Here is a 26491-nt window from a genome sequence, read left to right on the forward strand (position 1 = left end):
AACTGCAGCATTTTGTTGAGTGTGCTGCAGAGACCTATGTAATCCTATTAGATTTATTCCATACTGAATCCCATGTTTCTGTGGCATGTTGTTGATAAGTATCTGATAATGGAACGTAATGGTGGTGCCTCTCTATGGCAGGTTGCTTTCCTGTTTTGACTGGTAGTTATAACAATTTTTTGCACGCTGAACTATCTTGTGTTTGCAGCACTGTGCTTTACCTGACATGTATACAGTAAATCCCCTCCATCCAGCCGGCAAAAGGACTTCAGTTTCACTGCTTTAATGTCCAAGTCGTCAAGAAGAACATCATATAACTGCTTTATGTTTTTTAAATAAACTCTTTGTCATTGAACTCTACTGTACGTTTGTGACAGATTTGAAAATGTTTTTAGTACCTGCTGTGTGTGGCAGTGTTGACTTTACTTGTTATAAAACATCCATTCACACATGGCAGAACTGTGCAGTAACACAGAAACATCACAAGCAGATGTCTTGTTCTATTCTTTCCTTGTGTATAGTTCTGTGTATAGTCCTAGTTTCATAGTCATGACAACTTTCTATTTTCTGCTTGTCCTCAACACACGTGTGTGCAAATTACGTGTTCACCTTTCCCTCACAATGGCCTAGGTCTCAGCATATTGGTTGGTCACCCATTGCCCTTGCCGAGGCAATGACTTGAGCAAAGTTTTCCCTCTGCCTGGGTTAAGCACTCGCAACGTGGCTGGCGCGAACCAAGAACAAGGATTTGCTCTGACTCACTGTGCCAGAAGCCAAGCACAGAACAGGTTATTTTGATATTTTTAAAAAAGAATGAGGTAGGTTAGAGGTTAGAGAGGGATAGAGTGATGGCCAGAGAAGAGAGAGAGAGAGATAGAGAGATGGAGAGAGAGGGGTGGGGGGGAGAGCGATAGATTGCACCAGAGCGACTGAAAGAGACTGCAGGTTTTTTCAGATGGAGGAGGGAGATTGGGGTAGCATTTGAAGTTCTACGTGTGCCACGGCTCCCTCTCTGCCGACCTTCCCCGGCCTCTGATTGAAGCGGCAGCAGATGGGGTGTGGCAAATTGGAAGCAGGTCCTCTCCGCACACTCGTCCCCCCTCGTCGTTCTTCGCTGGCGTTATTCATTTTCAGCTTGGCCTGGGGCCACCCATGTGGGTGCTCCTATGGTGATGAGGGCACAAACACCCTGGCACTTCTCCAGACGCATGCACCCTCGGCGTCTCCAGCCCCCGGCACAGAGAGGAAGGGGATGCACAGTTCTCGTCAACAAGACCAATCGGAGTTGCACATTGAGTTGATAGCGCAGAGCTCTGAAGTGAATGCAATTTCTCCTTAGCTTCTTTTTTTATCAAATATTTACAGCAAGTCTGAGGATTAGGACAGTTTTGTTTTTTTTCTCATTCAGAGCAGACCAAATTTCGGTGTTTCTTACAGAAGTAAGAAACAGTCTTTTTTTTTTTGTTATAATTGCAGTGTCGCAAATTATCTTTGTGAAACAAAATGTTGATTATGATATACCCCAGATTCTGTTTGAATCCAGTCTTTTTTTTATTTATTTTTTTATTAGAAACCAAGTCAAGGCCAAGGAGTCTATTATGAAAGCAAAGTTCATTTGAATGATTGTAAGATACTGGCTAATGTTGCCATGCTTACCAGTGTCATAGCAACGTAGCTGAAGGTGGCCTAGCTTTGGTGCTACTCCTGCAGTTCAGTGGATTGTGAGCCTTCATAATGGATACCATGTCTGAATTGACATTCACAATATGGTCATTATTATTTGTACAAGTTTAATTGATGTTAACAATATCTTTGTTTGTTGCTGGCTTTGTTTGTTTCTATGTGAAGCGCTTTGAGCAGCCACAGCCACGGGAAATTGCACTATATGAATCCATTTACCTTACCTCACCTTACATAGTCTACAAGCAGCAATCAGCCCATGAAGTCCCATCTGTATATATTGTGCAGATATCTTGCGCTTGAAATGTAGCCTACGTTGTTTATATAAAGTCGCGTCTTCGTAAGCTTTGCCAATAATGGGGTCTTTTGCTTTGATGAGGCTACATTTTCACACATACTAATCTCATTTCTATCTTTGGTCCCGAGGAGAGAAAAGATAATGTCCTTGTTTCCAGGACAGAAAGCTCAAATCAGCTATCTGTGGGTTAATGCTGATTGGCTGATTCGCTGTGCCACCATAAGTCTGGGTGACGTTAAATCATAATTACCAAGGGAACAGGCTGCATTTGTCTACTTGTCTTGTCCATATTTCACGTAAGATAAAAGTAATGAATATCAAACCAATTTAATTTTCAGGAATTAATATTGTGTTCCTGAGTTTGAAAAGATCATTAGTTACATGTTTGTTAACGCCAAAAGAAAATCAAGAAAAGTTGGACTCAGGAGGAAGAGAAAGGAAAAGCGCAACACTACTTGCTCCCTGGAACTCCAGGAAGACGTTCCTGCCAACGCTGCTGATGACTTGGTGTCCTGTGTGTCTCCCTGCAGTGGTGTCCAGCGAGAGTGAGGACAGTGACTCGGAGCTCAGCATTTGTAGTGGAGAACTACAAAGACCTCGCTTCGCTTCAGACTGCAGGCCCCGGAGAGGATCAGGTGTGCCGCACACATACACACTCACGCACGCACACACACACACACGTACATACACACTCACGCATGCATGCACATACACACTCACACACACACACACACATACGCACACTCACGCACACACGTATGCACACACACACACACACACATACACACTCACGCATGCACGCACATACACACTCAGGCACACACACATACACAATCACGCATGCACACACACACACACACACACACACACACATACATACACACTCACTCTCTCACACACACACACACACACACAGTGTCCCTCACAGCCCAGACAGCCAGCGAGGTTGTTGTGTCACCTCCAGGCCATTCCTCACTGTCTGTGATCCATTAAGTAGGTGACAGGGCAGCCCTCCTGGGGCATTCAGCAGACCTCGTTTTTAAGATGTTTAAATAAAGTTACTCTGATAAAAGTTTCACTCTTTCCACTTCACCACTTTTATCCTGCATTGTTACATTTAGAAATGTAGCCATAATGGGTCAACATTTTCCATTCCGTCTTAGTTAAAGGAAAGTTACAATTTCTTCCTCCGAGAAAGTGAGTTGAAGGACATGTCCTCAGGACGTATGTCTGGAAAAGAATGGAATTATGAATTACTGTTTTCTAAACCTAGAAAAATAGGAACATTTGAGTGAAAGTCTTGATGTATACATGCATAAAAAGTCAACAATATGCAAAAAATATGGTCAACATCCCAATAAAACACAGAAGTAATGGTCACAAGCAAAAGATAATAACTTTGTAAAATTCTTTTTAGAATGTCTGTTTGGGAAAAGCGCAACTGCCCTGTTCTCATGTCCTGTGACTCCATCACAGAGTCCAGCGGCAGCTCCAGCCTGGTCCGGGTGCACGCTCCCATCAACCTCAGCAGCACTGTCCTGTCAGAAAGCCACTCCAGCCTGGCCAGCGAGCGCAGCAGCCTGCCCCCGGCCACCGAGGACGAGGACACCGACCACAGCCGTCTCTCTCACAGTAAGTCAGGCCTCAGTCCGTCGCTCTGTTGACTGTCAGTCAAAGTCTTTGCACCGTAATTTTCTTGCAAAATTGTCGGATGATTGACACAACGTGAGGTTTTATTTATTTGTCAATCACGTTTGCACACCGACTCTGAAACTTGCGTCTGTCAAAAAAGTTTTCGGAACAGGTTTAATTGTCTGTGTTTTTCGCATCTGTCAGTGTATGAGGTTTCCTACTGCAGCACTGTATTTCAGGGACTAAAAAACGCATGCAAAACTTCAGATTTTACTGTGCTAAGCCTTCTTATTTCTCTGAGGTGGTGTATGGTAACTGAGCAAGACATGTTTTAGGATCATTGTCAGCCTATTAAAATGTATTTATTTGCCATATTTTGTGCATGGTTTGTCCTTGCAATTTTAATTATCTTGTCAGTCATCTACTTAGTAGCCTGGACCATCTTAATGAGCCTGCATTTGCCCAACGATGGCTTGTGAGAGGTTAACACTTTCTATAGAAGTCTCAGGAAGATAACATGTCTTCACAGGCGGTCTTGTGACGGGGGTTGTTTGAAGTGAGACCTCCCATGCCCCTTGACTTAAGTTGGACAGTCTGAGCGAGTCCTTATTAAGTTGATAGACCCTTTGGAGTGTGTTATTGTTCTCCCCTATTGGCCAATTTCTCTCTCTCCCTCACGCTCTAAAGTAATCCACTTATAGCGGCGCACTATCTAACCTTATCTTTCACGCACCCTTTTCCCCATATGCAATTTTTTATTCAAAGAGCAATTATGTCACTACAAGGAGGCATGCGGCGATTACGGTAGCTTTTTTTTCTTCTTCATCACGTAATGATTTCATTAGCATTCTGGGCACGGGGTCGTTTGGCTACAAAAGTCAAAGGTAGTCTGGTTTAAAAAAAAGTCAGAACTGAAATTCGTCACCTTGGAAAAGTGCCATGGGTTGCCTTGACAGAACACTTGCAAGTGAATAGGACTCGAGAATACACTCAGAATGAGTATGACATGGAAAATTCCCCAAAGATGCGAGAAACTGGTTCTTTTCTGTCGTGTGCTTGGAGCAGGCTTCTGTGGTAGTGTGGCGTTAATCTCCACGTAATGGGTTTTGTGCCACGCTGACACAAGTTCACCCTGATATTTATTTGTTTCTATGTTGTGTTTTCCTTTCTGTGACCGCTAAGGGAGTGTGGCTGTTAAAGATTCAATCTAATGTTTTTTCATCTACTGACATTGGATTTATCACCATAACTTTGCCAGCTAAATCATAGGTTGACGGAAGAATTATGGACATTGGTGGACATTCCCCTTCAGTATTTTTGCTGGAAACACACTTTATTACACAAATAATGTCTTTAAAAGATGATTGGGTGAAGTCCACGGCGTCAGCCAATAGAAATCCCTATGGTTTGATACTAGACGTACAGGCTGAGCAAATTAATTTGCCGCCGCTAGGGTGCGTCTAGATTTCTAGGCTAGGTTTTTTTGGGTGTTGGAGAAAGTATAGTCATATTTGCCCCTTGTGTGTTGTAACAAGATATTTGGGAAAAGGTAAAAAAGTTTGTTTTTATTTACCAGGTATATATGTAGGTCTGGGTGTAGCCGTGTGTAGACAAACAGCACTATTAAAGGATAATATTTGAGGTGAGCAGTGCTTTGACTGGCAGTGTAAAACTCGAGGCGCTTTTATGAGATCCTCATCGGTTTTTAGATGAAGTTCACTGTAAAAGTCTGTAAATGTCTATGAAACTAGATGTACCGCATAGCGGTACAAAATATGACCGCCGCTCAGTCCTGTACATCCGTTCCGCGAAAATAAATCACACTTCAATTTGTCCCCATATTTTACTCCATCCCCCACTCTTGAAACTTTTGTGTATGCTTGTTTGGCATGCCTGAGTGTGTGTGTGCGGCTGCACAGAAAGTAGCCTACTGGTGCTGAAAAGGTGAATAGATTGTAGAATAGCCAAAGAAGATGTAGTAGCATTGTTATAAAACCTTTAAAATCTCTAAACAATCACAAGTAGGGCAGTTCATCACAGTTCATCCATTGCAACTGGATTGATGAAAGGTCACTTACACCTGTAGGCTACATTGTATTTGGGAAAAGCAAAAGGTATCAGCATAATGTTATTTATTTATTTATTTATTTTTTATGTATTTATAAACAAAAACATCTCTGTCAATTCCATGCCGTTTTCAACAGCTATCAAAAACAAAGGTCATTTTTGGATGGATGGATTTTTTGTGAATGTTTCTTCTTCTACATAAGATTTTAGTAATCTTTAGTTCATCTAATACTTTATTATCAATGCACAAACTAAGTAACAGTAGTCTGAAACGTTATTGTTAATGCACAAATTAAGTAACAGTAGTCTGAAACGAAATGCTGTTTTACATCTAACCAGTGGTGCAAATAACTGACATGTCCAAATGGGCCTTGATGAAATGCGTCGCTAGACTGTTCATACACATTTTAACGGGCCAAAGTTGAAGAGCTGTTGTTATTGTTCGTGCAAATATAGGCTGATTCATGTTCCCTTGCATTGTGTAACTGAGGTCCATGGCTAGTCTGGCTTTCACCAGACCAAGCTCAATCTTTTAAGAAATAAAAAAAAAATAAAAAAAATAGCGGGCAGATCAGGCTGGGTTCACCCAGCCTAGTCCATAGGCACCCGATATTGTTTCATTTTCCGATTAAGATATCCACGCTCTGGCTATTCTAAATGCAAAAATGCATCAGGGAGTTATGACAAAACTGTAACTAACAAACTAGATACTAATAGAAAGCTGTTAGCTTCCCTAAGCTACAGGTAGGCTTATAAGATAGGCCTATTTACAACATAAATTGTCAATAGGCTATGCTGGCTGGCGACACAAATAAAATCTCCTTTGGAAACCAATGGCTCACGCCTTACAGTATCAAGCGGACTTAAACTGCCATATCGTGGCGAAAAGTTGTAATAAAATTCACACAGCTCCATGAGTCAAGGAAAGCACGAATGAAGTAGCCACTTCTAAATGGGACCCACTACACAGTAGCTTAAGGTGTGCTGCTAAAGCAGCCATAATGAAATGAAGGTGTCATTGTTTGGATACTTCACACACACGTGATTTTTAATTTCACAGACTACAACTACCAAGCTGGAATCAAAGCACATGGATTCCCCTCTCACACCCTGCACGCACTTAAAACAAAATAAACAGGCGTCTCAGTCTCATGCATCATGTATAGGCAAAACTGTATCAGACCGGTGTAACGTTGGTAAAACCTCCATTGCACAGAATGATTTTTGTAGCACGTGCAACAAATGACAGTCGAAAGATACAATTACAGTGCTGCTATCAATTTGCTTGGTATAACCGCATTTATAGTTTTCTACAAATGCAATCAATCAAATTGGCCTCCATCACTCAACCAACGCAACCAAGTCTTTATTGATATTATAAGATTAACGTACCTGCAGTAAAAACCAAGCATGTCCGATAAACATCCTCAGATTTATTTCGGCTTCAAGAAGAAATGGGAATTACAATTCATGTGAACATCTTCCTATCCTTATTAGACGTTCTCTGCGGTACAGTCCTTGTAGGAAGCGTCCATTGTTTTTCCAACCCACTTTTAACTTCCAACAAAATTATGTCTCACTGCAACGATGCGCCATCTAGTGGACAAACGACTCTGGAAATGCAGCCATGATGATGATGATGAATATTTATTTTGGCTTTCTTTTAATCCTACTGAATTTGTAATTATGTATCGGCCGTTCTAATACCGATAGTATGTGGGTGTCTGTGTGTGTGTGCATGTGTATATGTGTGCACCGCCATCTACAGGCCAGTGAGTGTACAGTCACTAAATGTACACATAACCTAATAAAATTTGGTGCAGTTCTGAACATCTTAACTGAAGATAGGGGCGATTAAAGCAGAATAATATTGCATTTTCATTTTTTACTGGGGGGCGGGGTGCAAATCACAAATGAGTGATTATGGGCCAGGTTGATGTGGGCCCTTGAGACCAACATACCATTTAAAATTCTTCATCCTCAGTGCCACGGTTCAGGTAGTTATTTAGGAAAAACTGCTTTTTTTGCGGTTCGGGGGGCCCAGCACGGGGGGGGGGGGGGAGTGGCCCCCGGGGACGAAACAAAATTTTTCCATAAAAGTCTAGTGGGGCTACATACCCACCAAATTTCATGTGGTTCGGTGTCCCGGGTATCGTTGACCAAAAATTCAGGAAATAGATGACGGGGAAAAAAAAAAAAAAAACTTTGACAATCCCTATATGACCGCTTTGCTAGCGGCGGTCATAATTAAGGCTATGTAGTAATTGGATTGTGGGTGTGCTTGTTCTGGTAAATGAACGGGAGCTTTCTTTACAAGACTCTTCTTTTACCATGCGATCATACCATTAATTACATCTAATTGCTAAACAGCCACTCAGGAAATTACTGACATCAACACAATCAAATTAACGGCTTGGGTTCAGAACAGAAGGACACCTTTTTCTGTGCGTCCACAGCACCGCATGGCAAAACATTAAGCCTTTATCCTGCAACCACAATTTACTCTGCTTTGAACAGCTTGCTCTTTCCTCATAAAGAGATGCTGAAGTTAGTCCAAGCCATGTTTTTGCAATCATCTCGATCAAAGTATTTGTAAATATATATATATATATTTTCAGGGTGAAGATATTACCTTCTAGCGATAGACTAATGGCTTGAAGGTGTCAATCATATCCAGGCAAATGCAAAACAGCTAGCAACCTTGCTAGAATACAAATGGGCAATGAGAGAGAGAGAGGGAGAGAGAGAGAGATAGAGAACAACAACTGTAAATGTTTGATGACTAACCACTGCCATTTTCTAATAATGGCTGTGGCGGAAGGGGGGGCATGCAGGAGCCTGGGATGGTGTGTGTGTGTGTGTGTGTGGGGGGGGGGGGGGGGGGGGGTGTCATTTGCAGCCATAATTAATAACACTCCAGTCTTCTCTGATTAGCTCCAGACAAGGCTTGCATACAGGATTAGTTGTGCCAGCAGACATCCTGGGGACCATCTTCCATGCCAACAGATAATATGTTACTCAATCTAATGATATATTTGGGAGCAGTTATTAAATAAACAGTGGCGAGATGTTACTGACTGCCTCTAGTGTGGCGGAAATGTTTTCTTTTTTAAATCAATCAAAATTAACATGAGTTGTGAACATCTCCTGTACACTCCACTCCAGTCCAACAGAGAGCTCTTTGGCTGGCGTCACAGTTAGTTTTCCCCCAGGATGTCTTTATTGTGGCTGTCGTCGGATGAGAGACGTAAAAAATATTATGTAAATGCAGTAATATCATTCTCTGCCGTGCTGTATTATTCAGTGAGATTATCCCCTCTGTAAAGGCATGTATACATCATGTGTCATACGCATCAGGGTCATGTAATCATTAGGCAGCAAGCCGCTAGCGTTGGGAGCGAGTGTGGGGTGCTGGAATGGATTGGTGTGAGCAAATGTGCTTCCGTAATGGCCAGGGTGGATGAAATGCTAACGAGAAGCGGAGTGCTTAACCCTTGACCCCGTGGCTTTTTAATGTGTTCTTCTCCGTTGATCTGCAGATGGATGCATTCCTTTGACATGCAGCTTATTATCTCTTTGGGGAAAGCGGCTTTTTTTTAGCATTGCCATTCAAAAAGGTATTGGTATGCAAAATGAAATCATCACAGCATCTCTCTCGCAGGCCTGTGCTTTTTTATCATAGGTGTGGGCATCTAGCCTGTGGTAATGTGTACTGCTTTTTTATCATAGGTGTGGGCATCTAGCCTGTGGTTGTGATGTGTACTGCTTTTTTATCATAGGTGTGGGCATCTAGCCTGTGATGTGTACTGCTTTTTTATCATAGGTGTGGGCATCTAGCCTGTGATGTGTACTGCTTTTTTATCATAGGTGTGGGCATCTAGCCTGTGATGTGTACTGGTCTCAACATTGTGTCTGTGAGGCATACTCTCAATATGTTCTATAATCTTTTTCTATAGATCTTTAGATAGATGATCTTTATTGATCCCCAGGGGAAATTCAAGGTCTCAGTAGCATACAGACAACACACACACATTCACTAACAGCAAAAAAAGTAATTAAAAGTATATAATATAAAAACACAACTAAGCAATTTATACAATTTATATGCTCAACAATAATATTAACATATCTGCTGGCAAGAATAGAAAACCAAAACAGGCAGAACTATGAGTGAAACTTCAGAGCTTTGATTACAAATACTTTTACCCAACACATTCAGGAAATTTGTGGGGGGGGATGCTTCAGGTCTAAACTTGAAGCATTTTTTCATAGTACTGCATCTTCCATTGTCATTTTTTTTAACCCATCAAACAAATTTAGTTGTCTGTCATTGTCAGGACCACTTGGCTCAAAGTAGAGCTGACATAGGGGAGACCACACTGAACTTAATGTTTAAATATGATGTTGGTTTATTAACGAATGCTTTGTCCGAAGTCAGTAAGTGGTAAGCAAACCAAAAGTGTCGTGCATATCAGTATGATGGAAGTGTAAAGCAAAAAGGTGAATGGGCGAGGAGCGACGAGCGCAGCAGCCTCTCGTCATCAGGCCGGGGGAGCAGAAAGAGAGACCGAGCCAACTGGAAGGTGGTGATTTTAAAGACCCTCTCATCAGCCCACCAATTAGCGCGGCACGGCCCACAGCAACAGCTCCACCTAAAGGCGACAGAACAGCAGCAGTAGGAAATGCAGGCTGGATTACGCACACAGGGCCAAGTCAGGGAGAGAGAAACCCAGCACGGCATAGCCGGGCGTGACAGTCATTGAATGTTTATTAGCATTCTAAGAAGTCGAAAAACCATGAATATTCCTCAAACAGGATGTTTAGGATGTTTAGCTTTGTGGTTTTTGTGATTTACCACTGAATCATGCTTACTCATTCTTTAAATTAACATAATGATCTGTGTTAAGAATAGAGAAATACTTTGTTTCACATCTTCACATCCCAAAAGCCTTTTTTCTATAGATTGGATTTGATGGGTTATAACGTTAAACGTTCAAAAGGTTTGTGACGGGTTTTATTATCATAACTACATTGTTCAGTAACCATATATAAGTGTTTGGATGATTACAGTAGAAAAGGAGAGGCTGGCCACATTTTCAGTGAAGGCCTGAGGATAATGATAAGCTGTTAGACTCTAGCTTTTAGCTGGTGCTTTTAAAAACAGCATAATCTTTGTCCACAAGCTGCATTTTCTGACGGCGCTGTGCCACAAAGCATCAATTACCGCCTCAATTTAGTGCTTATTGTGTTTTTAGGCCCTATACTGTCTAATCATTTTGATTATAATATAATTTCCATAAAAAAAGAATCTTGTTAGCCTGTCCTTTTTTGGGCAAGTCTTCGAAGTTTGGGAGGTTAGTGAGAAGAGAAATGGACACCTCAATATCTTATTAGTTTTCAGCTGTAGTACCATCACATTCACAATGTCTGTGGGTTTCCTCAAAATCCCATATGTTGTGTGGCCAAGAGCATACATCTTTTAAGGCCCATATATTTTCCAGTCCCTCTCGCATGCTTATCACCGTGTAGGCTATACAGCTTAGCATTTCATATCAGTCTGAGGAAATATCTATCCATCTCTGAGAACCTCCTGTGCTTTGGGCTTAAGGCGAGAGTGGAGGTCCTATTTGGTTGCATCCATCTCTTGCAGATGTTCTTCTTTTTGATAAGTGAAATACTCTCCTGTTGAATTCATTCATGTATTTCATTTACTGCCTCCACAGTTAACACGTTCTGTTGTTTTTTTTACACAGTGTCTATTGTTATGATGCACAATACCATTGTGGCGTTAAAGTTTGATTTACAGTACAAAAGAGGTGCTTGCAAGGATAATGGGACAGCTGTCTTGTGCACAGAACAGGAGATGATTTACCATCGTTGGCGTATATGATGGATGCACTGGGTGCACCCTAGAAATCTGTGCTAGCAAGTCCTCTAGTCTGTCACTGTACTGTAATCTTAACCTGTTTTATCACATACAGTACATTTTCTTCTTTCATGTTAGCTTGCAACCTCTAGTCTATATGGAAGAACTGGTTTGTTGCTCTGTGAATGGCCACATTCCTGTCCCCTCCATCCACATTGGTTGACAGCCCCCTTGCAACAGCATTGAATATTTTCATGTATCATCACTGACTGTGTTCTGTGACTCTGCAATTTCATGCTTTTGGTTGCTTGGAGACACAAAATCAAGGCTTACCTCTAGCTTCATGTGCGGCTCGGTTCCTTTAATGAAATGACATTATGAGACATGGAACATTATATGACTCACCGAGCCTACCTGAGGTTATGATTTTCATTTATCCATTGTTTAAGAGTTGAATGGAAAACAAGTAGTCTTGTAATAGACCCTGTTAGTGAAGGACCGTTTGGGCCATTGATTAGTGGAAATATAAATGTTATGATTCAATAATGATTCACAATGGATTGGTGATGTATTTATTAACGTGCTTTGCTATGGTGCGTCAGGAAACATTTTGGAGAGAGTAAGGTAAATTGGTTCATCATTTGGTCTGCAGAAATTACTAATTAGCCAAAACCTTAAGCCTTGTTGAAGTCACACCATTGGAGATTATCAAGCAAAGCAGCATAATGCATTTTAGTATATCAGAGAACATGTCATGTGGTAAATGTTGTTTCCTCTCAAAATAGAAGCGTACCACGCAAGGGCACAGGATACAGATAGCAGTGATACCACATTGAGATGCCTTGTCGAGATCGGGTACAAATCTCTACACTCTTGACAAAAACGAATTTCCTTCTCCTGATGATGAGTATAGAATGCTGATTTTCATAAGAGAGCGCCGTGCTTGTACCTTTTTTTAATTTCTTTTTCATTATTTAATTTTTCCCCCTGCGATGAGTCATTGGATAATTACACCCAGGTCAGCTGGAGGAGCCGTGGCTCTCTGTGTGTGCTGTTTGGGCTGTGGGGGTGCTGGTGCTGCTGCTGCTGCTGAGAGGTGATTACCACCGGCCCAACTGCTGAGGCCTCCCCCAGTGCCGGGCCCAGTCGACACACACACACACACACACACACACACACACACACACACACACACACTAGGATGGGACTGTCATAGGGGCAGAGTGATCTTTCTTCTTTTCTGATCCATGCTAGCTCCACGGTAAATGCTACGGTCATTTATACTTTGCTTCAATATACATTCAAACTACAGTAACTACACCTCTCGACCTGTGGTAGAATGCTAGTAGAAGCATAGTTCCGGGGATCTTCATGTCAAAGACGTCACTGACGCCAGTTATTTGTTTGCAAATTAATAATTATAAATATATTTAGGTTTCTAATTGATATTTACACTTCTAACCACCATACATCCATATTTTAAAATGCCCAAGGCAGAAAATACATAAATTATAAGTCAATTTGCAGCCATGTGCACGTAAGTAAAAGTCACACACCTGCAGACAATAATGTGGTGCACACTTTTTGACGAGTCAGTTGAGAATATGTAGCCTTTGATTTTCATGGGGGGGGGGGGGGGGGTGGGTCCTTGTTAGTTTACGCAAACCAGGCCAAGAAGGCTGATTCTAATTTTGATAATATGATCTGCACAAAAGATAAACTTAAAGGTAAACAATGATATTTTTCAACGAATATTGTTGTCAAAATCTTAACCCAGATTCGAACTCTTGGACAGGGGACTGATAACTGCTGCGCAACGGCGACTGTCATCTGCCGGCCTTAATGCGCCACAGAATTATGTGCAGGTGCCCGTTCACGTCCTACTAAACGTCATTAACCACCTTAGTCCAGACTACTGAAGTTTGGAAACTATCATGGTCCAAACTTACGAAGTACTATGTAAGTACGACAGTTTTGGGAAACAGTCGTAACTTACATGTTGGTTAGTTGAACGATGCATCCTGTTAGTAAAAAGCTAACCTCCGTAGTTGTACGGGAAACACACCTCAGATCAGCTTGTAGGCCATTAGCAATCTGTTTATTTTATTTTATGAAGCCTATACAGTAGATCACTTGCCACATTCTCACTTTCAATAGACAGATGCAATAGTCATTGGTCAAGTATTGAGTATAAAGCAATTAAGATAGTAGCCTATACAAAAAGTACTTCATACTATCATAAAAATTCGTTAAAGCAGTCTTGTAGATGTAAATTTAGCCGGGACTGTAAGCTGGCACACGTGGGTGCTCGATGTTTTCCGTGGGTGCTCAATGTTTTCTGTGGGTGCTCGAGTGACGGAGCACCCACGGTATCGGCGCCTATGACAAGCGTATCTCGTGGTTGCATCCATTACAAACAAACATGCAATGTGGGGAGAGCACTAAATGCTCTACTGAATAAGCACGAAGTCAAGCCTTTAAATAAAAAACACTCTTTAATAATCAAAATAAACGCTAATGAAGTAAACTTGTGACCATCAAAAATCGTTTATCGCCTGTAACTCTGGGATAACAGGACTTAACAGGAAGGCATTTGGCTGAGCAACGGAGGTTAATACTCTATATTTTGTCCAAATAATGTCTGTCTATCATCATTGCAGTCGGAGAAAACCAGAATGTTTAATTTGTCCTGCGTTTCTTCTACGGCTACAAACGGGATTCACTCACAGTTAACCAAATATTTCTTTATTAGGGCAGGGCAGACATATTTCTGGCTATTAAAGGTGCCATGTGTAAGAATTGAGGTAAAAATATCCAAAAAATTAGCTACACGCATCAAAAGAATGGAAGGAAATAAGGGTGATGATGTCATTAAAAAAATGACAAGGTATAGTGCTGAAGAGATATCAACCTGAATTAGCATGCTAAATTACTAGCCACAGCCCGACAAGTGTCATAATACCAGTTTCGGCCATGGGAGGCAGTATGCGGGTAACATAACCGCCAGCCAAACTGCAAATGCACGTGTCTCGGTTGTTACTCTAGGGTAGACAAACTCACTTTCTGGAGGTATACTGCCCCATCTTTTTTGGAATGTGGAGTATGAATTGATTTTTTGGCAGACATTACACATGGCACCTTTAAATTATTTCTAAACCAGTCTGCTAAAGTCTGTAGTGAAGTCTGTGTAGGGTTTTCCAGGCTCCATTTCTTTTTACGAGACACCCTGCTCACTTGAGACATCTGCCGGTTGTTTGGGTTGTTGCAGCGTCACTGGAAGAATACAAATTAAAGTCGCGTGATACCACGTGATCCCGCGCGCGGACCGTGAGGGAAGCTGGCCAAGTCGAAGCACTGCCCACTGTAGCATATATTTATTCTGTGCTTTAATGCCTTGGGGGTGGTCCATGATTAGTGTTCTTGCATATATGATGGCTGTAGTTTTGCTGTTATGATGTACTATATGGTGCTGACAGAACAGGGTGTCATTTGCAGGACTTTGAATGTAATTCACTTCTGAGATGAAAGAGCAGCAGAGACAGGCCCTTATGGAATTCCATGTTTATGTGACTAGTTGACATAAGTCGATGTGGATTTGTTCATATGCACAAACATGAATTACATTAGATAGTGAAAATGTTATAAAGCATGCGTGAATATAATATCCATTGCCATTTCATTGTGCATTGTGTGTGTGTGTGTGTGTGTGTGTGTGTGTGTGTGTGTGTGTGTGTTTACATGTTGTGAGAGTAGAGTGTGCGTATTTGTATTGGTGGTGATGATTGAGGTTTGTAAACTGAGCATTTACTGTGGGTGAAGTACTGGAAATATATTAGAATTATGATAAACACACATTAATATACATTATATGCCCTGCAGTGCCTGTGTATAAAAATTGTTATTAAATCTCTAGTGTCATTCTGCATCTTCTAGGCATATGTGCATGTTGGAGTACAAGCAATGTGTTGTAACACTGAAAACAGTATTTAAAAACATTAAAATCATTCTTGTGCTAATTACTCATTTTAAGTAGAAGTGTCACCGCAAACGAGTTACTACACAATCTGATATTAAGTTGGAGCTTTTCGTATAAGCCATCTGCATCATATCAGTGCATGCCATTTAGAAAACAACAGCCTGGGACAGACACTGATCATAAACCACCTTAATCTTTCTCTCTCTCACACACACACACACACACACACACACACACTCCTTTGCAGCAAGAGCATTAGATTGAAAAACTGGATAGAAAGTGGATAATGGCAGCTTTTGATGTCATTAAAAGAGAAGTACTTTCCAGGTCTCTTGATTGTTCCTAGGTTTCTGTCTCCGCACACATTTGCCCTCTGTGCCTTATGCAAAAGGTCTCGCAGAGGAGCTCCTTTTTCCAATAATCTCCCTTGGCCTCTCCTCTCCTCTCCTCTCCTCTGCCTCTCCTCTCTTCCCCTACTGCCTCGTTCATTAGCACAACCTCTCCAGCATGGATGGACCGGGGGCCGTGACCCTGCTGTCCCAATCACCAACCCATGTTCTGGCCACTGGGTGGAGAGGGCCTGAGTTAGCTCTCTGGTTCCACCTCTCTGCCATGTGTGTATTTACGCACACTCACGCATACACTCACGCACACGCACACACACACACACACACACACACACACACACACGCACACAATGCATGCAGAGAGAGAGAGAGAGAGCTCAGGAGCAATCAGTTCAACCATTCACTCATCAGTGTGCTGCACTTGAGACTTGGCTCTCTCACTGACCCTGAAACCCAAATTAAATGAAAAAAACATTGACTCACTGCAATAACAAATCACAAAGGCACCATTGTTGACAGGGGGAGCCCATGAGCGCTTGATGTTGAGGGGAGTGGGGTTGTGGGCTAGGGGTTTGTAGAGATGGGGCGAGGGAGGAGAACCAGTCTAGGAACAGGAAATGTATTTATTTTTCTGTCAGTGAGCAATTTGAATTGCTTGACTGGGTTTGAAATTGTGCTCAGACTGATATTGTGGCAGATTTGTTGACAGTCCCCTGTCAGTTGGTCTTAACACTGGCACTTTTCTTTTTTTAAGCTGTGTTATGTGGCAGCACTGGTACATAATATTTCAATTCAAAATGTGTACAACATCACACAGGCGTATATGTGCAAATCTTAGGAAGATAAATTGTTATTTGTTGTATCTGCTTTTTTTTTTTGTTATTGTTGTTATTGTTGTCTTGTTATTGATGCTCATTATAATGGTTCCATTCACATCTGTTTCCTTTGAGTAAACTTGAAGATTGGCTCTTAACTGTGTGAAGGAGGTTCCACAATCTTTGTTTCTGAACATGAAGTTGCCATTGTGAAGGCAGATTGAATTAGCCTAAATCTGCAACAGCCTGGTTGTTACCGCACAGGTGAACTGTTTCAGAAATTCAGCTTAAATAGCGGCATACTCATATAGGCAAGTTTTGATATTTGTTGTACTTCTTCACTTGTCTGAAAGTTTTCGTCACCTTAATACAAGCTGGCATAACATTCAGCACATTTTCCAAGGTTGGCCATGACGCCTACTGAAATTATGAGAATGCATTTTCTTTGTCGCTTTAGAGCAGCTTTTCAGCGTGTCTCACAAAAAGTACCCAACACGCAGAGTAGGATTAATCGGCCAGCGTGTACACAAAATCAGCGTCATTCGAAAAAGAAAGCACTGACGCCATTCTTTCAAATGCTTAGTCCATTAAAGTGGGGGGAATTGATGTGAGCCTTTGCCGAGAATATTCTGGGCTGTGTGGGTAGAGCTGTACGTGACACAAAAAGAAGTGGAGCTGCAACAAAGATGCTGTATGTGGTAGCATTCAGCCTGGCCTTGTGCGCCTAGCACAGACAATACAACGCATTGCCTGCTTTTGCTTAGGCAACGCGGCTTGCTGCCTGCCCCCATATTCCGCGGCTTCTTGGAAGCATGACATTCTTCTGCGACATGCAGCCCTTTTACAAACGGCAAGGCAAGGTCGCCCACCGACTGTGCTGCAAAGTTTGCTGTGTATTTAATCACAGCGCTCCTGTCTGGAGTTCAGGAGCAACAGGAGCTTAATTGAGTACTGAGCAGACTAGTGCTGTAAAATTACACCAAGACATAATGTACCCTGCAATTTACCCTACAATTGTACAGAATGTACAAGTTCTACTGGTAAACTTACAACATAGGGTTATAATATTATACTTTCTAAATTTGGAGGCTTAGTTATGTAGACTACATTGACTGCTCTCAGCGACACAAACTGATTGGTTGAGGGGCTTTCAGCGTGTCCTGATTCATTTTGTCATATGATTTGTTTCTTTCAATGTATTCTGGTGATTATCTAACTAATGAGCAGCTTTTGTCTCTTTTTGATAGTGTTATTTTCTCACATAACAACAACACCTTCAGCTCATCTCTGTGACTACACAGATGGTATTTCTTGCTGTATATTGTTATATTGCCTACATGCAAAACTTTTTAAAGACTGTTACAGCTGTTTTTCAACTATAACAATAGATGATCTGGGTGAAAGCAAATGCTCCTAATCTTACATAATCAGCAATAGAATAATAGTTTGAAGCATTTTCTACTGAAGTATCGATGAAATAAAACCTGAAAAGACTCATTAAGGTACATGAAGGTATTCGATTTGCAATGGAAACTGTTTGAGGTCTCTATTTGGGTGAAGTTTCCGAATTAGTTGTTCTTTGTTGCGCCTGTTGCGTTATTTTAGGGTTGTTTACCAGGTGAAAATGCCTTAGGGCTGTGCTAAATAGATTATGGAACCATGGCGTTTTCCTCTTGGCTATACTATGCTATTAACTGGGGCAGAACCGCTTTGAAGGGTCTGACTGCCACAGTTGACATGTAGTCTGAAGCCAGCCTTCCCACCAATGTGGGAGACTAGCAATTAAAACAAGTATGGTCATCACACGCTATTTAAAAACTGTTCAGGTCCTGGATACTAAAGGTACTTCATATACAGTAGAGTGCTGGCTCGGGCTGCAGCAGCCTGACACATTGTCATGGATGACTCACTGGCTTAAATAGCCTACAGTGAGTTCGGCATCTTTTTAAGATGAAATTTCACACGTTGAGTGTACAGAGGCAGTGTAGGGGGAATGAAACACAATAAATCCAAAAATGGACTTGTTTCCAGTATGGTGTTCAGAGAGAAAGATACAAGAGAGATGAGAGATATTTATTTGCCATTTGTACACGCACCGACAGTACGGTACATAGGAAGTTACTGTATGTGCAAAGCTCAAAAAGTTCAACATTTTGGGAAGAGATAAAGTGAAAAATAAATAGAGAATAAATATAAGCATATGAGAGATAAGTCCATTTCACATTTGAGAATAGGAATTGGTTCAGGTGACATACTTGTAGCATGCTGTTCTGTCTTTGGCTATTTGTCTAACTGTGGCTGGAAGAGCAGAGTACAGAAGAGCAGAGTACTGAAGAGCAGAGTACTGAAGAGCAGAAGAAGAGCAGAGTACTGAAGAGCAGAGTACAGTACAGAAGAGCAGAGTACTGAAGAGAAGAGTACTGAAGAGCAAAGTACAGAAGAGCAGAGTACAGAAGAGCAGAGTACTGAAGAGCAGAGTACTGAACAGCAGAGTACAGAAGAGCAGAGTACTGAAGAGCAGAGTAAAGAAGAGCAGAGTACTGAAGAGCAGAGTACCTAAGAGCAGAGTAAAGAAGAGCAGAGTATCATGCTTGTGTTCTGAAGTGTTCTCTTTGGAAGCAGAAGCTGCAGTTGTGCAACATGCTGTCTTGGGTTCCTGTAATGTTTTTCTCAAACAGACTGTGACTTGTAATAAGGGTTGGATTCCTAAAGACAATGCGCAGCTGTGGTACTTAGTGCCTCTTGTTTAAGCCTGAAGGCTCTCGACTGGCTTTGGACTCTCCTCTGCCGCGGTTGTGGGACCTGCGTATTTGCCAGGTTGCTACAATGGGTTGTAATGTGAAGTGCAAATTACCAACATGTCTTCACAGAGTATTTAGCCTTTTCTTGACACCGCGGTTAATCGCTTTAAACGATTAGCTGTTTAATTTGATAGAACAATAGTATCAGCAGAACAAGGGCATAAGCCATTCTATTCTGTCAAATTCCAGAATAGCTCATGCTTATTGGCGCCCCCAAGGGAATAATATACCATACTTTTGTCCCATTTCATTTTTTGAAATGTCTCCATTTGTTCAGAACCCAACCGTTTTCAACACTTTTCTGAATAATGGGAAAGGTCTCTATTCTTCTCCGGGGGTAAATCACATAAATAAGAGCCCCACTGCCTCACAGCAGACCACAGGGCTATAATATCCTCTGTTTCCATGTGTTTCTCTGCAGTTTCACCACTTTCTGTTTTTCTCATTCCCCATCGTTTATTTCTTCTTTTCATTTCTGTCGTTCTCCTGCACCAGCAGTGCTTTTCTCTCATTCTGCTTCTGTCTGTTCTGGCTCCCTCTATTCTCTTTTTTGGTTAATATGAAATTGATTTGTAGCGTTTTTTTAAAAAAAAAAAAAAACACACATCTTTCTTTTCCTGCATGATATACACTTGTGGACATTTGTGAGTGTTTTTGTTAAGTTCTGGGATGAGATTAAGTCAACTCTCATTTAATTTGATTTAAAGGTTAATATGATTTTCTGAGCTGATTTGGGCTTGGTAGTTTCCTCCTTTTTTCCCCTTAGTCATGCCTTTGAGTTGCAGCCATGGATGGCAGTGATGAGAGAAAGCATATTTGATAGAGGGACTGATGGGAGTAATCCTTTCGTCTCTGGCATGTGTCCCTGTGAAGGGGCTCCTGCATGACCATGTTAGCAGCCTACAGTGCATCACCATGGTAACACCCAGGCAGCAGGAAGACCAAGACTGCGGGAATCCTGTTTGATAAAGCTTTTACTTTCCTTCCTCAATTTCACACACATTACCTCCACTGCTGGCTGAACCGTGAGGTGGAAGGCTCAAGATGGGCCCCTGTAGAGCCAGCAATGTAATAAATTCCTGATAATGTAATAACTTCCCAATAATGTAATAAAAATCATTATCGCACCAGCAATAGCCATTGCCGGAGGCATTATGTTTTCGGGTTGTCCATCCATCTGTCCGACCAAATATCGTCAATGTGATATCTGAAAAACGCCTCAAGGCATGTGCTTCAAATTTGGTAGAGATGATGGTACAGATGATGGTCAAATGTCCAAGGTCACTGTGGCCATGAGAATCCCATTCCTGTGAACGTTCATGAATCTCAAGAGTGCCTTGAGGCACTTGTTTCAAATGGGGTGAGAAAGTTGAACTGAGATGAACTCTATTTTGAATGAAAATGAATGATTCTATGCATCTCTATTTTGGAGCTCAAAGGTCAAAGTTCAAGGTCACTGTGACAGGTATGTCCTATTCTTGTGAACGCTATATCTGAAAAATGCCTTGAGGCATGTGCTTCAAATTGAATATGAATGTTTACTTGGACTCCAAGATGAACTGACTTTTTTTTGGTGGTCAATGTTCAAGGTCACTGTGACTACATGTATGTTCCACTCTCGTGAACGTGACATCTCAAGATGAAGTGATTCAATTTTGGAGGTCAAAGTTCAAGGTCACTATCATATTCATATATAAATGACAGGAACGTCTGTTTGTCTGTCTGTTATTCGCATATCCCTTGAACCGTTTGTCCGATTGATTTCAAACTTGACAGTGTCTTGCTACGGGCACGAGTAAGTGCAGTGCCAAGTTTGAGGTTGTTTGGATAAGTAATGCAACATATACAGTATCGTTAAATATATCGGTAAAAGAAGAACACATTGGCTTTCTCCGCTCTATTGTGGCCACTCCCCCTCTCACACAGCACAGCGCAGGGCCAGAGGCAGAGAGGTTAAGCAGTGTTTTGGCAGCACTGAATCAAAACAATACATCAGTGTTATTGATATTTGGTTATTTCCATTTGGTTTCATTGGTGTATTAATTTTGAAATCCTCCATAGTTTTTTGGTGTCACCATGACTGTGTTTGGCCAAAAAAATGTCCCATGCCTTCCAGCCTCATGAAGCATTGAAATGGTGCATGGGCTGTCCAACTTTAGCCTACTGTTCAGAGAGGCACATTAAAACGCTGTCATGCTGAAGCCGCAGCCTGATCCCCATTAGCTTCTAATTAAAATTGATTTTCACAGCACTCGTTTTTTCTTTATAAGTCTTATTCTTCACTTCAACATGAGAAGTCCCTCTTTTGAAGGTACTGGTGGTGTACTTCCTTAATTGAATGCAGCATCTGTATTGCATCATCACATATTTATGATTCTATTTCAGCTGATGCTTTGTTATTTGCTGCCCAGCTTACTCATCAAGACATGACTTTGAAGAGTAAGAGAAATGTGTGTGTGTGTGTGTGTGTGTGTGTGTGTGTGTGTGTGTGTGTGTGTGTGTGCTTGTGCACACGTGTCTGTGTGGGTGTGTGTGCTTGTGCGCACAAGTGTGTGTGTGTGTGTGTGTGTGTGTGGTGGGGGCATTAGAGGTGCCTTATCCCTCCCACTCAGATGGCATGGTACACAGATCTGTGACTTGCTTTAAACAATTATACTGTTAAACTAGTAATGACTTGATACAGTTCGGAGAATAAATGAAAATTCAAATTTCAAACCTGTACTGTAATGGGGAAAATGTAAATTTATACTGTATAAATTCTGCTTTAAATGCTGTCAAGACTGCCATGAAAAAGTTAGTGCAACATAAATCTCTTGATGATAAACAAAGTTTGACTGGTTTCAAGATTGCACAGAAGGCACACACTAAAGAAGAGAAAGACAGAAAGAGAGGGGACTTTCATCTAATGGAGGTCTAATGCTCCAGTGGCAGAGGTTTGAATCAAAGCCGACTAACCTTAACCCTGTTGTAGACTACGGGCTATACTTTGGCGATCTAAAACGCATGGTCACTGGCGAATAGCTTAATTAAATTTAGTAGGTTGTCCACATTGGGAATGGTTTTGTTATCAAACGTTATCAAACGTTGGGCGGATGGCGCAACAAGGCGTTCCTATGTTTCTTAATCAGTCATGGGTGTGTTTTGGGCGTAACATCATTTAAACCAATTAGAATGGCATCTGTCACTCCCTTTAACAGTAAGCAGAGCAACTTCAAACAGGGCATCAGTATTTTGATAGTCAGCGGAGCATTTGAAGGAATCTGCTTGCACGCAAGACCGCATGGAACAGGTATTCTACAAAACCACGCTTTACTAAAACCTAGCAGAGTATAGCCTACGCATCTGCACTTGTCTATTATTTGAACTAACTTCACCGTGGTGTCAGTCAACGACAAAACAGTTATACACATTACTTTTACTATTGACTGACAATAGGTTACCATCGAAAACATAGACTGGAAAAAGCATCACTTACCTCAATAATGTTCGAAATGACTGAATAAAAAACCTAGGGACATTTATCCTGCAGAGGAGTTGCTGCTTACCTCTCGTGACAGTGCGTCTTCAGCTGTGCTTCATACTGTATGTGCCTCTCGCCTAATCACTTTTATCCGTCATTATCAATTTGCAAATGATGTGATGTGATGATTGTGAGGTGTATTTCATAATATCTTTATTATGACCGCCGCGCAGTGAAGCGGCATATACTGTAGGTTTAGTCAGATTTTTTTTATATATATATTATATTTTTTTTTTTCGCATGGCCAATTTTCCGTCAAGCATTCCCGGGACACGAAACTTGGTGGGCGTGTAGCCCCACAAGGATAGCATGGAACCATTGTTTTTCGTTTTGATCTGTTGCCCCCCCCCCGCTGGACTGGACCCCCGAAAGGAGGGTAGGGCAGACACAGTTTTCTGTGAATATCTCGAGAACCGTAGGGTTTAGAAGGACCACCTTTTTTTGTATGTTGATCTTAAGGGGCCATGTCAACCCATTCCATAACCACTCATTTCATGTATAGCACCACCTAGACGAAAACGAAAAAGTATAAATGAGGTGTTGTAATCGCAGGTATCTGTGACCTAAGATGGTCAAAACTGCATGAAATTGGAAGTGTAGGATCATTATGACACCCTCTGAATGCACGCCAAGTTTCGTGGAATTCCGTTCATGGGGGGCCATAAAATAAATTAATTTATGTTACTGTACACCAACTGGCCTGTAGGTGGCCGGACACAGTTTTCTGTGAATATCTCGAGAACCGTAGGGCCTAGGAGGACCACCCATTACCACTCATTTCATGTATAGCGCTACCTAGTTAAAAATTAAAAAGCAAAAAATTAGGTGTTGTAATCACAATATCTCTGGCTGACATGGTCAAAACTGCACAAAATTAAAAGTGTAGGATCATTATGACACCCTCTGAATGCATGCCAAGTTTCGTGGACATTTATGTGTACATTTAGTGACCGTACACCAACAATTTTCTGTGAATATCTTGAGAACCATAGGGCCTAGGACGACCAATTTGTTGCGTATGTTTGCCTCCAGGGGTCATGTTAACCCATTCCATATGCACACATGTGCATAAACAGATATTCACACACACACATACATTCACAGTAATCATACGTATGACCCATACACACACAGTAGACATATGTACGCATGCATGCACATGCACACACACAGGCACACACACAGGCACACTCACAAGCACATGCACACACACACACACACACACACATGCACACAATTCAAGAATTTCTCAGAATTATGAACAGGCACGATGGGGGTGGGGTTGTATAAAATGTCTTTTACATGTGAAATCTATGAACAATGTTTTGGTACGTGTTGTCTAGCAGATACCAGTGAGAATTGAGTGTGCATAATGCAATTCAGTGACACGGTTAGAATCATATATGCCTTTCACCTTTTGTTTTTAGCCAGCACCCAGACCAGCAGATACCCTGACTTTGCTGAATTACTGAAGCTAAGCAGGCTTAGTTAGTACTTGGATAAGAAACCTCCTTGGAAGAGTTCCTGCTGGGTTGGTGGCTGGCCAGTAGGTGGTACTCTTCCCTGTGGCCAAAAGCCACCAAATAAATATCAATCCCAATGTCCTATTGCAGTGACAGGGACACTGTACTGCAGGAGATGTTTTCCTTTGCATGAATGTTAAATTGAGGTCCTGACCTGACTCACCATGGTTGTTAAAGATCCCATGGCACTTATCGCAAAGAGTAGGTGGTTCCCTGATTTGCTTTATTTATGTACACACACACACACACACACACACACAAAGACACACACACACAAAGACACGTAAACACACACACACTACACAAAAACATACACACACACGACACACACAAACATGCACACACACACAAACACATAAACACGCATACACACACACACCCTCACACACATGCACCCACACATACAAACACACCTACATACACAAACACACGCACACACACACACAAAAAAACACACACAAAACACATATACACAAAAACAACCACACACTCTGCACACACTCAATTACAAACACACAAAAAAGGAACAAAGTAGGAAAGGAACACAATTTGACAAGTGTGACTTGTTTTTGTGGAAAAAATGTGCTGGACTGGGCAGCGGTCATATTTTGTACCGCTCTGTGGTACATCTAGTTATAATTATGTTTTCCATTGTAACCCCTAACCTCAGCGGTTAGAAGCGTTCTTAAGGTAAGGGGTGTGAGGATTAGTGTTAATTTTGTCACCTATTTTTAATTTAGTCTTAGTCTTAGTCTTGTGACGAAATGTCCTTTTTAGTCTTTGTCATATTTAGTCATTCAAATATCATTTTTGTTAGTCAAGTTTTAGTCAACTAAAAGTCTCGCAGTTTTAGTCAAAAGAAAACTTAAGGTATCTTAGTCTTAGTCAGTTTTAGTCAACACATTTTAGTCTTTTTTTTTTATAACAAATTATTTCTGATTACCATTTGAGTCAAATAGTGTTTCTCAATTTTCCAACAATATTGTGTGTCCACAGGGCTACTCGTCTGTTATAATTACTCATTCTGATTTTTTGTCAGTCAGTATGTTTACATGCACAGGTAAGTCGGGCTACAGTTATAGCTCGGCTGGGATTTGACCATAGACAGTAAAAGATTTGACTGGACCACTGTCATATTCGTAGACCATTGTTTCTCAGTGGTCCGGGGATCACTGGTGGTCCGCAAGCTATCCCAAGTACTCCGCGAGCAGACATGGTAAAATATAATATAGATGAGTTTTTTGCAATATTGAACCAACTTGTATGTAAAAACAGTTCTGCAACACTGTCTATGTAAGATATGCCAGGTTAAATCATACAGTATGAATCCACACAATAAGCAAAGTGCAAAGACAATAAGCAAGGTGGTTCAGTGAGTAGGCCTATTGTGTAGACTAATTATAGGCTACTGTTAAAGTAGGTCTAATCTCTTTTTTTTTTTTAGCTAGGGTTAGTTAAGTGGTCCTGAAACTGAAAAAGTTTGAGAAACACTGTCATAGGCCAAAGTATTAATGTTTTACTCCGCCTCGCTAGATGGCGATATGCGCCCAAACACAACACATTCCCCAAACAGACTCTCCATCTTAGCCATAGCTAACTTGCTAGCGAACTTTCCATATTTCGTATGGACATTCTGGGGGATGTTAATTTGTATGAGAGAAGCTTCAACTTCTGGGTATGTAGCATTGTGGCATAAAGCTTAGGTAGTTATCTTGCTAACTCTGGCGGAAATCTCCAGTGTTCTTGTTCCATGTAGTTTCGTGTTGCAGCCACAGGGTTGCAGCAACAGCACGTAGACTAGCCTACAGGAAAGCTGTTGCGTATGAACTCATTCGGAATATTTTGAAAACATAACAGCTAGATATTCTGTTTTCTCATTTTGTAGACGAAAATTAAGAGAGATTTTATCTTAGTTTTTATTTCATGCAAAACATTTTAGTCTCGTCTTTTTTCGTCAACAATAATG

At 41.3% G+C, this 26491-nt stretch overlaps 1 protein-coding gene across 1 annotated transcript in view; it reads left to right on the top strand.

Moving 5' to 3' along the window:
• The window catches only part of LOC121708611 (rab effector Noc2-like), a 96463-nt gene that overhangs the window by 45531 nt on the left and 24441 nt on the right, over window positions 1–26491 (top strand). The window contains exons 7-8 of the mRNA XM_042091407.1: window positions 2509–2613; window positions 3455–3610. Of these exons, the coding sequence (XP_041947341.1) occupies window positions 2509–2613; window positions 3455–3610 (261 nt within the window). The remainder of the gene's footprint in view (window positions 1–2508; window positions 2614–3454; window positions 3611–26491) is intronic.

This window comes from Alosa sapidissima, chromosome 5 (genome assembly GCF_018492685.1).
Source record: "Alosa sapidissima isolate fAloSap1 chromosome 5, fAloSap1.pri, whole genome shotgun sequence".
NCBI lineage: Eukaryota > Metazoa > Chordata > Actinopteri > Clupeiformes > Clupeidae > Alosa > Alosa sapidissima.